Source organism: Balaenoptera physalus (assembly GCF_965194825.1).
Source record: "Balaenoptera physalus genome assembly, chromosome: 10".
Lineage (NCBI taxonomy): Eukaryota > Metazoa > Chordata > Mammalia > Artiodactyla > Balaenopteridae > Balaenoptera > Balaenoptera physalus.
The window spans coordinates 58,509,166-58,523,620 of record NC_138889.1 but is presented as its reverse complement, the minus strand read 5'-3'; the positions used below and the strand labels follow the sequence as shown (position 1 = coordinate 58,523,620).

General features: G+C 54.9%; 1 protein-coding gene across 7 annotated transcripts in view; it reads left to right on the top strand.

Annotated features, from left to right (window-relative positions):
• Window positions 1-14,455, top strand: part of MYO7A (myosin VIIA) — a 107,554-nt gene that overhangs the window by 13,786 nt on the left and 79,313 nt on the right. For 3 of the 7 annotated variants that reach the window (XM_082410306.1, XM_082410305.1, XM_082410307.1), the window contains 3 exons: window positions 2,831-2,944; window positions 6,944-7,096; window positions 14,194-14,378. In XM_082410306.1, the coding sequence (XP_082266432.1) occupies window positions 2,846-2,944; window positions 6,944-7,096; window positions 14,194-14,378 (437 nt within the window). In that variant the 5' untranslated portion in view covers window positions 2,831-2,845. Of the gene's footprint in view, window positions 1-2,515; window positions 2,945-6,943; window positions 7,097-14,193; window positions 14,379-14,455 lie in introns of those variants that run through there. The other 4 variants (XM_082410309.1, XM_082410308.1, XM_082410303.1 and 1 more) reach the window with 3 other exon arrangements.

The window sequence follows — 14,455 nt, the reverse complement described above, 5'->3', positions numbered from 1 at the left end:
TGTTTCACATTCTGATTCTCTGTCTCACTGAGAGAAAAACTGTTTCTCTATGTTTGGTTCTGGGGAGTCAGACCAGCCCTGCCCTCAGGGGGCTGCAGGCTAGGGGGGAGTGGACACCCATGGTAATGACCCAGAGTGGTGCTGGCTGTTAAGGGGCAAGCCCAGGGGCCCCGAAGACTGGAGGAAAGCCTGTGTTCTTTACACAGCAGCCAGGGGAAGTTTTGAAAATGTAAATCCATCATGCCATTCTCTCCTGCTTTAAAACCTTCCAGTGGCTACTTGTCCTACTTAAAAGAAAGTCCAACTTCTGTCCATGGCTCCCAGGGCCCTGTGTGCCCTGGTGCTGCCCACATCCTCCAAGCGCCCCCTCGTCTAGCTCCAACCTGGGCCTGCCCTTACTAGGCCCTCTGCTTTCCCGTCTGTTCACTGCTCTGTCCCCAGGGTCTGGAGTGAAACTGGCCCACAGCGGGCTCTCCACAGATATGTACTGAATGAATGAACTAACTCTTCAGGGATTGGGGAGGAGGAGGAGGAAGGTGGGGCAGTGAGGAGGGGCCAGGGGAGAGTTGCTATTTGCTTTGGGTGTCCACTCAGTGGAAAGGTGGGGTGAGATGGGGGGCAGGTGGAACAGAACAGCCTGAGCAGCTGTGTGTCAGGTGGTCCTGGGCTGGCACTTAGAGAGGGCGAGGAGTGTGGCAGGAAGCACAGCTTGGACTTGGGACTAAAGCAGTCGTGAGGATTAAATGGGACAGTCTATGGGAAGCAGTCATGCAGCCTGGGCACACAGTAGATGCTCAGCAAACGCATGAGTTCTCCTCCCATCCCAGAGGCTCTCCAATTTTTCTTACTTTTTCTGGGAGAAAGCTTGGGTTTGAAGCTAGCCTGTTTCTAACATGTGCTAACCTCGCATGAAGTGAAGGCCCATAATAGCAGCTCTGGCTGAAAAGTAGTTGGTTCTGATGGGAACAGGAGGAGGCTGAAACAGTGAAGAGTTGGCCTTGGGACTCACCAATCCCACGACTCACTGAGGCACGTGGAAACCGAAGCTCAAAGAGGTCAGCGATTTACTGGAGGCCAAGCGGGTCCTGGATCCCAGTCTCATAGCCCAGAGCTGTTTCCCCTGGGCCATCCCCATGGACTTATTTCATCGTGAATCAGTTTTAGCAGCTGTTATGCTTCTAACTGCCGCTTGATAGGAAGTTATATTTTTATTAGGATGTCTAGGTTCTCTTACCCTTCTGGGGAACTTGGGAACCACCCCAAAAGAATACTCTTATTAAGATTAGAATAGGGTTTCCCTGGTGGCGCAGTGGTTGAGAATCTGCCTGCCAATGCAGGGGACACGGGTCCGAGCCCTGGTCTGGGAAGATCCCACATGCCGCGGAGCAACTGGGCCCGTGAGCCACAATTACTGAGCCTGCGCGTCTGGAGCCTGTGCTCCGCAACAAGAGAGGCCGCGATAATGAGAGGCCCGCGCACCGCGATGAAGAGTGGCCCCCGCTTGCCGCAACTAGAGAAAGCCCTCGCACGGAAACGAAGACCCAACACAGCCATAAATAAATAAATTAATTAATTAATTTAAAAAAAAAAAAGAAGTAACTGGCAGTGGAAAAAAAAAAAAAAAAGAAAGTCCTTAAAAAAAAAAAAAAAAGATTAGAATAAAATTCAAACTTTTACCTCCAGGCCAACAAGAGTCTATGAGTCCTGAATCTTGCCCACCTCTCTCTCTCATCAGGTCCTGCAACAACCACCTCTTTGCGGTTCCTTCCTGCCTCAGGGCCTTTGCACTTATCATTTGCGCTGCCCAGATTTCTACCCTTGCTCTTTCCTAGCCTGACTGCTTTTCGCCCTTCAGGTCTCAGCTCAGAGGTTTCCTTCATAGAGTGGCTTCCCGGGTGAATGAGTCTCCGGCTGGCCGGCTCTGTCTTTCTCCAGCATCGGTGTGCTCACTGCCATCCCAGCACTACCGCCATCCCAAGTGACCGTGTACTTGCTCAGTTGTTTGTTTTGTGTCTCCTCCCAACTAGAATGTGGACTCCATGCGCACTGCTCGATCCCCAGCATTTAGATCCATCAGTGCCTTGTACCCAGTAGGTGCTCAGTACATGCATGTTGAATGCATCAGTGCTGAAAAGTGGTTTTTCTAAGTCCATTTTCTGACTCTGAGTTGTAGATTTGGCTTCTGTGAATGTTTACTGAGCGTGTAGTGGGAGCCAGGCCCTGTGCTGAACGCTGCAGGGGACACAAATATAATGCTCCCCCGGCCCCAGATCGGGATGTCCCCACAAGCCAGGAGACAGTGTGGCTGAGAGCGATGTCCACATATATCATGGGGCCCGGCACAGAGCAGCGTCACTGCAGGGAAGTCATAACTATGACTGTGGGCATTGACCAAGGAGGTGACAGAGGCTGTTTGAATGTCCTGGAGGTGCGCCTCCTTTAGGACAGAGGGGAAGTGTTTCTGCCTAAACCTCAGTGAGTCTGCTGTACATGTGTGGGATGTAGAGTCTTGGGGAGAGGTCAGGGCTTTGGACAGGCCCGGGCTTGAAGCTACCCAGCTGTGCGGTCTTGGCTCTTCCCCTCTCTGAGCCTCTGCTTACTCATTATAAATTGGGGACAGTAACAGCTGCCCCAGAGGAGGGATTGATGACACTGCATAGTGCCCAGCCCAGGGCCTGGCACCATGGCTTCCACAGTGCCAGTTCCCTTTTCTTCCCTCTTCTGTGGTTGGCACAAGAGCCTCTGGTGGTGGAGGGGTGGGCACAGGACTGCTTGGAAGGAGTATCCAATCCCCTTCCCTGCTCACCTGGCCTGGGACTCTCACCTGCAGGGGGACTATGTCTGGATGGACCTGAGATCCGGGCAGGAGTTTGATGTGCCCATCGGGGCGGTGGTGAAGCTCTGTGACTCTGGACAGATCCAGGTGGTGGACGATGAAGGCAATGTGAGTAGCGCGCTGCCACCCCGCCCCCAGGCCTTGGGGGGGACACAGGCTGACAGGTGACCTGAGGCAGAGGCCCGGCAGTGACCTGCCTCAGGGGGATGGGGGCAGTGCCTGTGCCCCACTTCTGCCTCTCAGAACCCCCTTCCCCCATGGAGCTTTCCCCATCACCCCCGTGGGAGGGAACCTCCCCTTTTGCCCCAGGCTACCTGTTCTATTTCCACCAGCACTTCAGTCCATTCTGCCTGGTATTAGAAATGTGTGTCTGTGTGGGCATGCCGGTGTGTACAGTGGGGCAGGGGGTGGCACCGGGCTGGGAGCTCCTCAGGTACAGGGGTGCTTTCGGGTCAGACAGACTGGATTCAAATCCCATCCTGCCCACTTGCTAGCTATGCAAACTTGGCCAAATCTCTTTCCCTTCTGAACCTCAGTTTCTCCTTCTGAACCCTCACAGGGTTATTGATTCGTATGTGAGATCATGCGTGAATGCCTCAGAAGAGGGTGAGGTAGTCTGAAAATGCCCGCTCTCGTTCTGTTGGGTTATGGCATCACACGAATTCATTGTCCGCCCTGACGCTGCCCTGGAAGTAGTCTAACAGTTGAACCCTTTATCTCTTGTGGCCCTGAAGGAAAGGGACACAGGAAGTGTAAGTTTGATAGACAGTGAGAGTGGGGCCTTGGGGAGGGAAGAAAAGGTATTAAGTCAGGGTCCTGCCTTAGAGAAGGTGGCCCTGATGAGGGCCCAGGGGGGAAGCCTGGGAACTCTGGACATGTGTGCACGTGCATGGCATGTGTGTATGTGGCAGGGGCACATGTACAGCTTTGTGGGGACATGGAGGACCAGGGAGATTAGGTTCCACCGTAATTTGGGTTGTGCCTGATGCTGTGGCCGGCGCTGGGGGCATAGAGACAGTCCCCATCTTAGCCTCTTAGTTTGATGGGGGTGAAAGAGGGCGCAGTGACTTGGAGAAGAAGGCTCTGTTGAGGGCCAGGGGAGGGCTCAGGGCCCTGGAGGCCTGGTATTGAACGTGGAGGAGGCAGGGACATCACTGTTATCCCTGCAGCCCCCAGGGATACCCGCCTTGGGGTTTGCAAAGCCCTTTGACCCAACTTCTATCTTTAGGTCCTCACAGTGTCTGTGAAAGGCAGGGAGGACAGCAACTGTTACCCCAAGGGGAAACTGGAGTCCAGAGAGGGACCCTCAGGACGAGTCACACAGCTAGTGAGGGATGGTGCTGGGGTCAGGATCCGGGGCCTCTGGGCTCTGTGTGGGTGTTTCCTCTCCCAGCATCTCAGTGGCAACTTTGGAGCTCAGGTTCTGTTAACCACACTTTTGTCCCCTGAGCTTTAGAAATGGAGTGCCTGCAACGTCATTCCAGAGGCTCCAGTTCCAGGGCCTCCTAGGAAGCCCCTGTGAGGTTGCAGCCTCAGAATGGGGGCACGGATTTGGCTGGCAGCACACACAGGCCCACGAACTAGCCTGGACCCCGCGGGTGGGGCCGAGGGACTCTGCCTGCAGGCTTGAGTTTCATCTGGGTCATGTTGCACGTCAGATGGTGTCCCGTAACTGTGTCACCGGATCCCAGAGGTCCCCTCCCACTTGCCCCCTGAGAATGGGGGCTGCAGAGGTGGGAGGGATGTGGCTGGCTGGCTGGGAGCAGGTTAGGGGGCTGGGTTTGCTTCAGTGGCATCGGGCCCATAGCGGCTTCTGGCCTCCCCTTTCACCAGCCTTTCCTACTCCCACTCCCTCCCCCCACCCCACCTCCAGGCCATCATCTTTGACCCTTCTGTCTGCCCACAGGCTCCCTCAGCTTGAGGGCAGGGACCAGGTGAATCACATCTGGTTCCCCAGAGGACAGCAAAAGGTCTCCTAGAGAAGGTCCTCTGTAAAGACTTGCTGAATGAATGAAAGGTCATGGCTCCAATCCTCACTGGAGTCCTAATGCTCTGCTCTTGTCCAAGCTGTTCTCACTGCCAGATGTACCCCTCCTTCCCTTCCTCTACAGAGCATGTGGTCCCTGCCTCTCTGAGCTCAGTGCCAGGCCAGCTCTTTCCCAAATGTGCCCCCAGGCCCTAGAATCGTCCATGTTCCCTCTCTGTCTCTCACTGGTATGCCTTCAGGGCCAGGCCTCAGTTTCTGCCCTGGTTACACTTTGGTCTGTGCTGTAGGTGTCTGTGGACATTGACCTGAGCTCTGCTGACCTCAGCTGGGTGACCTTCCATGCAGGAAAGGGGTGGGGAAAGGCTCAGCTCTGCCATTTAACTGAGCACGCCACTTTACCTCTCCAATGTGACTCCTCACTGTAAAACGGGACTGGTAATTCCATGATGCGATGTTAAGAGGAACAAATGAGAGCATACATCTCTTTTGCAACAAAAACTAGAAAACATTAAAGTGATAATACCCAGCACTGGTTGAGCAATTACCAGGCACCAGTGCTTTTTAGACCTGGCAGGAGTGAAACAAAGGTTGGCCATTATTGTATCAATTAACCCGCCCAACATCTCCAAGAAAAAGGGATTGTTAATCTCATTCCCATTTCATAGATGAGGCTGTAGAGGTTCAGGAAAGCAAAGTGATGTGCACAGGGCTACAGGTCTCACACTGGCTGAGCCACCTCTTAACTCTGTGCCGAAGTGTCTTGGGGAGGAATTATGGGACCAGAGGTTGGGGTCAAGCGGGGAAGGCAGACAGCCTGCCCAGCGTCCTCTCCCCTCTGGCCCACTCCAGGGCTTAGGACCGAGTCAGGGAAAGGGAATTTTCCAATTGGATCAGCTTTTATCAAGAAATAGGGTGGGAGAGAGGAATGTTCCACACGGGATTGGAAAGTCCAGGCAGGTTCTTTGATCTCACCACCGGACGCATTCATGTCAGGGCTCTCTGAGGGCCTGACCTGGAATGTAATGCCCCGGCCCAGGAGGTGCCATGAAATGCCAGGGAAACTGGAGTCATGAGCAATCGCTGGCCTGCCCCTCATCTCTCTGAGGGCCGTGGTCCTCTGATCCTATTTTCTCATGTGATGTGAGGGGGCTGGAATAGGGGACTTCTGGGGTCTCTCCATGACTAGGACTCTGCTTTTAATTCAGACTTGGTTCCTAGCAGTCACCAGCCGGCCATCTGTCTCATCAGGGATTCCCTGCCACGTCATTTGTGCCTGGCCCCTGTATGAGGCACTGTGAACCAGGGATAGAGCAGACATGGAACCAGCCTTGGGGAAAATTGAGGGGTCAGGGCCAGAACTGCGCTCCAACAGTGGCAGTGACCATTGCCTTGAAATGGGAGACCTAGGGTATGTGGGAGCCCAGAGGAGCCACCGACCCCAGCCTGGGGAACCAGTCAGCTTTCTGCCTGGTCCTGAGGCTCCCAGGGTTCTGGCATTTGGGAACAAGGAGGGGGCCCCAGGGGACTTTGGAGGCTTGACTCAGGTTGTAGCCACACTGCAGAGCACAGGAGCGATTCTCACTTCTCTGAGAAGTTGGGACTGTGAGTAGAGGGTGCTGGAGACCACCTGGGGGGAGGTCAGAGGAAACCACGGCTTTGCAAACTTGTTGAAAGACCAAGGCTATTGCCCAGATGTGCTACCATCTGCCACCCGTGGCAGCAGGAAATATCACACTATCTGAATAATTTTTGTGCATTTGTTTGTCGGAGTTTGGATTTGAAGCCAAGTCTGTCTAACTCCAATGATTACACTTTCCACTCCATCCTGTAAGGTGACTGGAGAGACTAATCCCCTTTATGACAACCATAAGGTAGGGCCAAAATCCCTGCCATGCCCACCTCTTAGGTCTGCAGAGAAAATCCCCTAAGAGTGGTCCATGAAGGGTAGGGGTGGGCGCTAACATCCTCATAGGTGGTAGAACTGATAGTGTTTGGCCACAGGAGAGGCCCTTATGGGGTCGCAGATACCCGGGGTTCCCGTCCCTCCCGGGACTCTTCCCTAGCAAAGTGCAGCCAGGAGAACGCAACTAGCTTACGTTAGCCACTGTGCCTCCCCGCAGGAACACTGGATCTCCCCGCAGAACGCCAGGCACATCAAGCCCATGCACCCCACATCGGTCCACGGCGTGGAGGACATGATCCGCTTGGGGGACCTGAACGAAGCTGGCATCCTGCGCAACCTGCTCATTAGATACCGAGACCATCTCATCTACGTGAGTGCCGCCCCCCCGACCCCGCCAGCAGCCCCGCCCACTTTCAGTCCCTCTGACTTGCAGCCAGCCCTGCCCAGCCTCTGCAGCTGGCCACTGGGGACCAGGGACTCAGCCCACGCCCACGGCCGCTTGGGTCTGTGGGTCATCCTCTCTTCTGGGCTGTGGCTTGTGTGGTCTGTGATTGGAGAACGGGGAGGTTTCTTCCAAAGGTTCATGTGCCTCCGTAGGGCTGAAACCGCTGGGAGGCCAGACCAGGGAGGGGACGGTGACAGGCTCAGTGCTTTGCCCAGAGATGGGGGAGCTGCTGCTCTCCCTGGGTTTGCTGTGGGGTCAGGACCTGCCACGGGTCCTCAAGGTCAAGAGAGGATGGGTTGGAAGTCTGTGTCCTCTTGAAGGGGATGGAGGATGGACATGCTCCTTGATCCCCCAAACCCTTGAAATTGGAACCAGTCATACACACACCCCACACTTCCCCACCTTGAAACTCAAGAGGACAAATAAAGAGCATCTCACTCAGCCAGGAGTGAGCTGATCCCAAGAGGTGAGCTCAGAGACCATCAGAACAAGAAGGGCCCATCAAGATCATTTAGTCTAGAGACTCTCACACTTTCTGGCCTCAGGAACGCTTTATGTTCTTAAAAATTATTGAAGACCTCAAAGAGCTTTTGTTTATGTGGGTTATATCTATTGATATTTAACATATTAGAAATTATAACTGAGACATTTAAAAATAACCACAAAAAAATCCATTACAGGATAATGTATTTTTATGAAAAATAAATATATTTGCCAACATAAAACAATTAGTAAGAAGAGGGGCATTGTTTTACATTTTTTTCAAATATTTTTAGTATCTGACTTAATAGAAGACAACCAGATTCTCGTATCTGCTTCACATCCAGACTGATGTAATATTGTTTTGTCTGAAGTGTATGAAGAAAATCTGGCCTCACAGATATAGAGGTGGAAAAGACAAGACCTTATGGACTTCCTGAAAGGGTCTCTGGGACCCTCAGGCGTCTTTGGACCACACTCTGAGAACTGGGACCTAGTCCCATTTTACAGACAGGGAAACTGAGGCTCTATAAGGCTTAGCCAGGCCCAGAGCTGTGTGCCCAAGCAGCTCAGGGGTGAAGGAAGCTGTGGGTGTACAACAAGGAGAGAGCAGGAGGGAGCCCCCTGAGCCAGGTCCCCAGGCTGGGCATGCTCAGGGGAGGTGTGGGGTGATAAGTGTCTGAGAGAGGTGCGGAGCTGGTTCCGCAGGGTCTGTAGGAGTGAGGTCTCACTCCCAGGTCACTTCCTGACTGCTGGTGGAGGTGGCGTTCAGGAAGGGGCACTGCATGAACAGAAGGCCTGAGGCAGGACCGTGCCAAGTAAGTGATTCGTCAGGACTGTGAAGGGGAGCCAGGGAGACAGAGCTGGGAGAGTCTGAGGGAGCCTGAGGAAGCACAACAAGGAACTCTCGGGCCCTCAGAAGTCCTAGAATTGTGGTGCCTCAGCTTCTCTGGAGGCCCTCTGCCAGCCTCCCCACTCTGGGTCCTTCTGCAGCTTTAAGCTCCCAAGAAGAGGCTGTGCTTGGGCCCTTGATGTATGTTGATTGCATAGGCACAGCAAGCAGCTTTCTCAGGGAGCCCCTTAGTACTGACAAAGCTCCTTTCCTCATCCAGGGGGCAGGGCACAATGGCACCTCCAGATGTGAGCAGTGTCACCTAGACAATGGCGGGGGGAGCTAGGACTTGAGCCCAGGCCAGAGATATCCCATGGGACCCTCTGGTGTCTGCACCCCAGTTTTTGGCGGTTCCCTCCTCCCTCCTCTCTCTGGACAGCAGGTGGACACAGGAGGGTCTGGGGGCTCTCCATGGCCGTCCACCCAGGCCTGGGTGGAGTCTGACACTTGGGTCTGGAGGTGAGTGGAAGCCTGCCTACCTGCCTGCCCAGGGAGGCCACTGCAGAGCTGATGTCCTGACACAATCTCCTTTCGGGGGTGAGCTTCACGGGGGGGGAGCTGAGTGAGGTGGGAGTTGTTTCCACCAGGAACCCCGCGGACAATGTCTAAGAATAATTCAGAGGCATGTAGTTGGTTATTTTGCGCGTAGTTTAGTGATTTTGCCGGCAAACTGGTTCTTAGTAAGTGAGGGGGAGTCGGTTGGTAGACTGAATCAAAGAACAAAGGCAAAAACAGGATTCAAAAGGGAGAGGGGAGGAAAAAACTTCAGACAGTCCGAGATCAGTGAATCTTGTTTGTGAAGTTTTGAGGGTAGACTGATTAGCTGGCAGCCAGCAGAGAAATCGGCCTGAACATTAGGCCTTACCTAGGTTGACTGTGGGATCAAAGAAAAGAATTCTAGAGGTTTGTGGATTCTCCGGAGAACTCTGAGATCTGCACCATTTGGCTCATTAGAAGTTTTACTAGTAGCCTTTCTGACTGATTTTTGGGTGAGGGAGAGGAGGCGCGGGTGAGGGTGGGGAGGGCATGGGGGTGGTGCCCACACGGGGGGTCTGAGCTGTCTTTCTCCTTCAGAGACTCATGGCTGGAAATCAAGTCATGGCACCTGGAAGGTGCCCAGCTTGGATAGTCTGTGGGCCTAAGATGCTGGGTGTCTGTTGGTCTGGGGAGCTGTGCTCCAGAATTGTAGGGCTCAAGAAGGTTTCCTTGACTTGCTGACTCTATGATTCTGTGACTGGGTGGATGAAGTGGGATTAGAGCAGGGCTTTGAAGAAGCAGCCAGGCCATTGTCCCACCCAGAAACCATACCTGTCCCTAACCATGGCAACCCCTGGTCACTTCATGGCTTGGGTTACCCTGGGCACACCCCCATGCACCCAGGATTTCCTCAGATTACCACGGCCACTCACAGCCTTGGGCCCGGAGGACGCTCTGTCCCTGACTGTCTGCCCAGGGCTTGCCTGCTCCAGCTGGCCTGCCCCCAGGAGCGTGAGGGACAGCACCCCAGGGCCGTAAGTCAGCCCAAGACATCTTACATGGGGCAGAGCCCTCAGAGGACACCTAGCAACCTCTCACTGGGTGGTCCCAGAGGCCAGGGGTCGTCCCTGGGTCTTGCGGGCAACAGGTGGCAGGGCTGATGCTGAACACGGGCTGGAGCCCTGGTCTGGGAGCTGGGAGGCCTGGATCCAGGTCTTGACAGGTTGCCTTTAGGGAGTCCCTACCCATTTCTGGTCTCAGCCGTCCCTTTGGCACAATGGGGTGGGTGCCTCTGTGACACTGGGAAGGTGTATGTGTCTAAGATGTATGTCTTGGTCTCCATGGCCTGCTAAGGGAGAGGCCCCAGGGCTAGCAGGCCCAGAGGCTTCCTGGAGGAGGTGGATTCCTACCATATCTCCTGGGGTGTGTCTCTGGCCCAAGAGAGGCTCCTTGATCTCCACCTGCGGACTTGGGGGCCCCTAGGGACCTGTGTACTATGTCCTTGGCTTGGGAATAATCCTTATCTCTTCCCTACTCCAGCCCATGGGCCCACAGGGCAGGCTTTATTATGGACACTTGAGAAGAGGCCTGTGCTGGGTAGTTGGACATTAACTCTCTGCTGACAATGAACCCTTGGATAGACAGAGCCAGAGGGCCTCAGGGAGCAGTGCCTAGAACCTCAGGGGACGGATGGGTGCTGAGGCCCAGAGAAAGGCAGGACGGGCCTGAGTCTCATTGTCAGCAGTGGCCAAGCCCCTCACTTCTTTTACCTCCCCCACTGCCAGCTCCGCAGTCTCACAGGTGAATTCCTGGGATTTGGGGGAGCCCAGGTGCGGAGGCGAGAGCTGGGGTTCTGGTGCCAGGGTCCCTCCTTCATCCCACTCCCTGCTTATCTGCTGTGTGACCTTGGCAAGTCCCGCCCCTTCTCAGAGGCTCAGTTCTCCCATCTGAGAAGGGGCACCATGACTGCACCTCACAGTGGCCTTCTGACAGTACAGGGAGAGATGGCCTGGAAGCTGCAAAGTCCTGCGCCCGACAGGGATCTTCCTGGCAGGTGGTGTGTCCTTGTCCTTCTGCTGGGCCGGGTCCTCTCGTTGAAGGAAAAGGCTTCGTTTTTATTATTTAGTTTGAAATGGGTATATGTGCTACAGATTGGAAAATATTCCTTCTGCCACAGAGATAACCACTGCTACTAACTTCTTATCTATCCTCTAAGAGAAAGACTATATATACATGATATATATGATATTAAATTATATATATATATAATTAAAATTTTTTTCTACACAAATGATAGCATTCCTCCCCACACTTGTGTGCTTTTTCCACTAGCCCCAGCCCCGGGCCATCCTTCCTGTCAGCGTAGGCAGGCCTGCCGCAGTGTTGCTGACAGGCCTGTCCCCTCAGCCCCTTTTCTTGCTGTTTCCTGTGGACAGCAGTGAATTTCTTCTCCATCCATTAATTTAGTGACTCATTCGTTCACTTGCCAAACATTTGCTGAGCGTGTCCTACGCACCGTGCACAGTATTGGGCCCCAGGTAGAGAGAGGAGTGAGGCTGGGGGGCAGAGGCCTTGAACCAGAATTATGGAGGAGTCGGGGGCCAAGTGAAGGGGACCATGGAGGCTGTGATGAGGGTGTCTGGCTTCCTGTGGGGGGAGCGCTCATCTCCATTTGGACCTGAAGGATGAGCAGGCAGTAGCTGGGTGAGGGGGCAGGGGATGGAGCGTGGTGCTTTTAACAGAAGGTTTAATATGGAGGGAGCCTCTGGCTGTGGGATGCGGCTAACAGGGCCAGAGCTCTGAGGTCTTGTGGGCAGGGAAAGGATATTGACTTTGTCCTGAGGCCATGGGGAATCTCCTGAGGGTTTTCAGGAGGGGGATGACACAGTCAGATTTTCAAAGAGCTGACTCTGGTTCCCAGTAGAGGACAGATTGAAGGGGGCAGTGTGGAAGCTGGGAGCCCAGAGGGGAGGCGCCTGGCCAGGGAGGTGGCCGGGCCCACAGAGCGAAGTGCATCGTTATGAAGGAGAGGGAGGCCTCCCGGCGTCCCACCCCGGTGAAGGTCTGCGGTGAAGGTCGGCGGTGAAGGTCGGCGGTGAAGGACGGTGGTGAAGGTCGGCCGTGAAGGATGGCGGTGGTGCTGTTGGCCGAGCCGGGAGGCAGAGGAGGAGCAGGGTTGGAGGGGAGAGTGAGCTCCCCTCTGGACAGGCTGATGGACATCAAGTGGGGGAGGGCGCTGAGGGGTCTAGTGCTCAGGAGGGCCCTCTGGGCTGTGGGCAGAGTAGAGAGGGCATTGGGAGCTGTGAGGGGGAGAAGAGGGTCCAGGCCCAGCCCCTGGAATGCTTCTTGTGGCATCTCAGCGCTCCCTTTGCCCTGTGCTTGGTCTGTCCTCAGGGCCACCTCGGTCTGGCTCTGACTCCCCCTGTCGATCGGTTCATTGGGTCTGAAATAGTGTCTCTGCCTCCTGTGTCTGTAGCTGCTATTCATTCTCCCCAGCTGCCAGGGTGACCTTTTCCCAGCAATCTTCCCAAATGTCCTGTCCTTTTATGCCTCTGTGCTTGATCCCCACTGACGGGCCCTCCACTGCCCCGCCCCCCCTTCCCCCCAATCTCAAGGAATCCCTGTGCCTGGTGCGAGCTGCCAGGGCCCCAGGCTCTCCCTCCCTGCCACCCAGCGTGTGGCTGTCAGCCCCCGCACATGCCTCAGGGAAGGGTTCTTGAATGACAGCGGGAGCCTAGCTGGCCGGAGGCCACATGCTGATCATGGGCCAGGTCGTTGAGCATCGCTTTGTTAAGGAAGTATTCAGAAGAAAGGAAGGGAGCACTTGTGGACAGCCGATTCTGTACCAAACACCTGCCAGAGGTTGTGCCCTTTGGTCTCTACGACAGCCCTGGGAGGTGGGTGTTAACCCTCTCCCTTTTACAGATGAGCAAACTGAGGCTTAGAGAAGTGAAGTGATCTGCCAAAGGGATGTTCCTTGTGGCTGTCTCTCCTACCTGGTTACCAGAGTCTAGCTGGTAGGAAGAGCCAGGGGGAGAGGAGAGTCCACTGGGGCCCAAAAGGGCAATGTCTGGCAGGAGAGAAACCTGGGTCTGGGGCGCTCAGCCCAGGGCAGCTTTGCATGGCCACACCTGCCCCCGGGCTGGGCACTTGCCCTGGCATGCAGTGCTGGCAGCAGCGCCTTCCCTGCACGGCCACCTTGGGCTGAGGCTGCTGGGGCGTGACTGGGGCTCTGGTATGATGCACTGGGCCCTGGGTGGGAGGGGATGGGCAGGGCTGTCGCCTCCCCTGCACAGTCACATCTTTCTTCAACTCTTCCGGGCCCAGATGTCAATAGATCCATCACCAATTATAAGCTGGGCCTGACCTTTTTGAGCTGGAGTGGGGAGAGGTGGGGAGGGAAGGAGAAGTAACCCCTGAGGGCCTCCCTGTGTCCTGGCGGCAGGAGGGCCAGGCCTTGTTGTCCCCTGTGTGGCAGGGCCCGGGCCCATAGCAGGAAATTTTGCACATAGGTGCCCTAACAGAGGAGCCCGAGGAGAGAAAGCCCCCAGAAGGCTCTCTGAGGTGTGTCTGGCCCGTGTGTCCCCACTGCCCAGGATGGCTGGAGGCGCTCTGTCCCCCAGAGCATAGGGCCAGTGCTGCAGAGACTGGGGCCCACCCAGCCCCTTTAGCTCTTTATGGCTTCATTCCACTCCCCCCTCACCAACCCAACTCCTCCACTCTGGAAAGGTCCCGTTTGTGAATTTTACTCTGAAAGTTTGGGATGCAGGGTTTGGAGGCAAAGGTGGCAGGCAGCATTTGAGGATTACCTACAGTGTGCTATAAATTTTAAAGTCCACCATCTTCTTTAATCTTCATAAACAGTTATATTATGCCCATCTTACGGATAAAGATAAGTAAATTGAGGCTTTGAGACCCGCCTTCCCTCCCTCCCCACTTCCTCCCTCCTTTCATCAAATGTCTCTGAGCACCTACTGTGAGCCTGACTCAATGCTAATCTGAAGGCCCCACCCCCAGCTCATAGGGAGGTAGGATTCTGACCCCAGATCCATGTGACTCCAAAGCCAGTGCTGTCCCTTCCAGAGGGACGGAGCAGGGCAGAGCCTGAGAGCTTTGTAGAGTCAGAACCTCCCACATGGGAAGGGGTGAGCTCCCTGTTCCTTGTTGCCCACAGACCTACACGGGCTCCATCCTGGTGGCTGTGAACCCCTACCAGCTGCTCTCTATCTACTCGCCAGAACACATCCGCCAGTACACCAACAAGAAGATTGGGGAGATGCCCCCACATATCTTTGCCATTGCTGACAACTGCTACTTCAACATGAAGCGCAACAGCCGTGACCAGTGCTGCATCATCAGGTGGGCGGCCCAGGACCAGCATGGAGCTCCAGGCTTGGCCCCTAGAACTCCTGCTCTGTGCTCCCGCTAATGCCTCA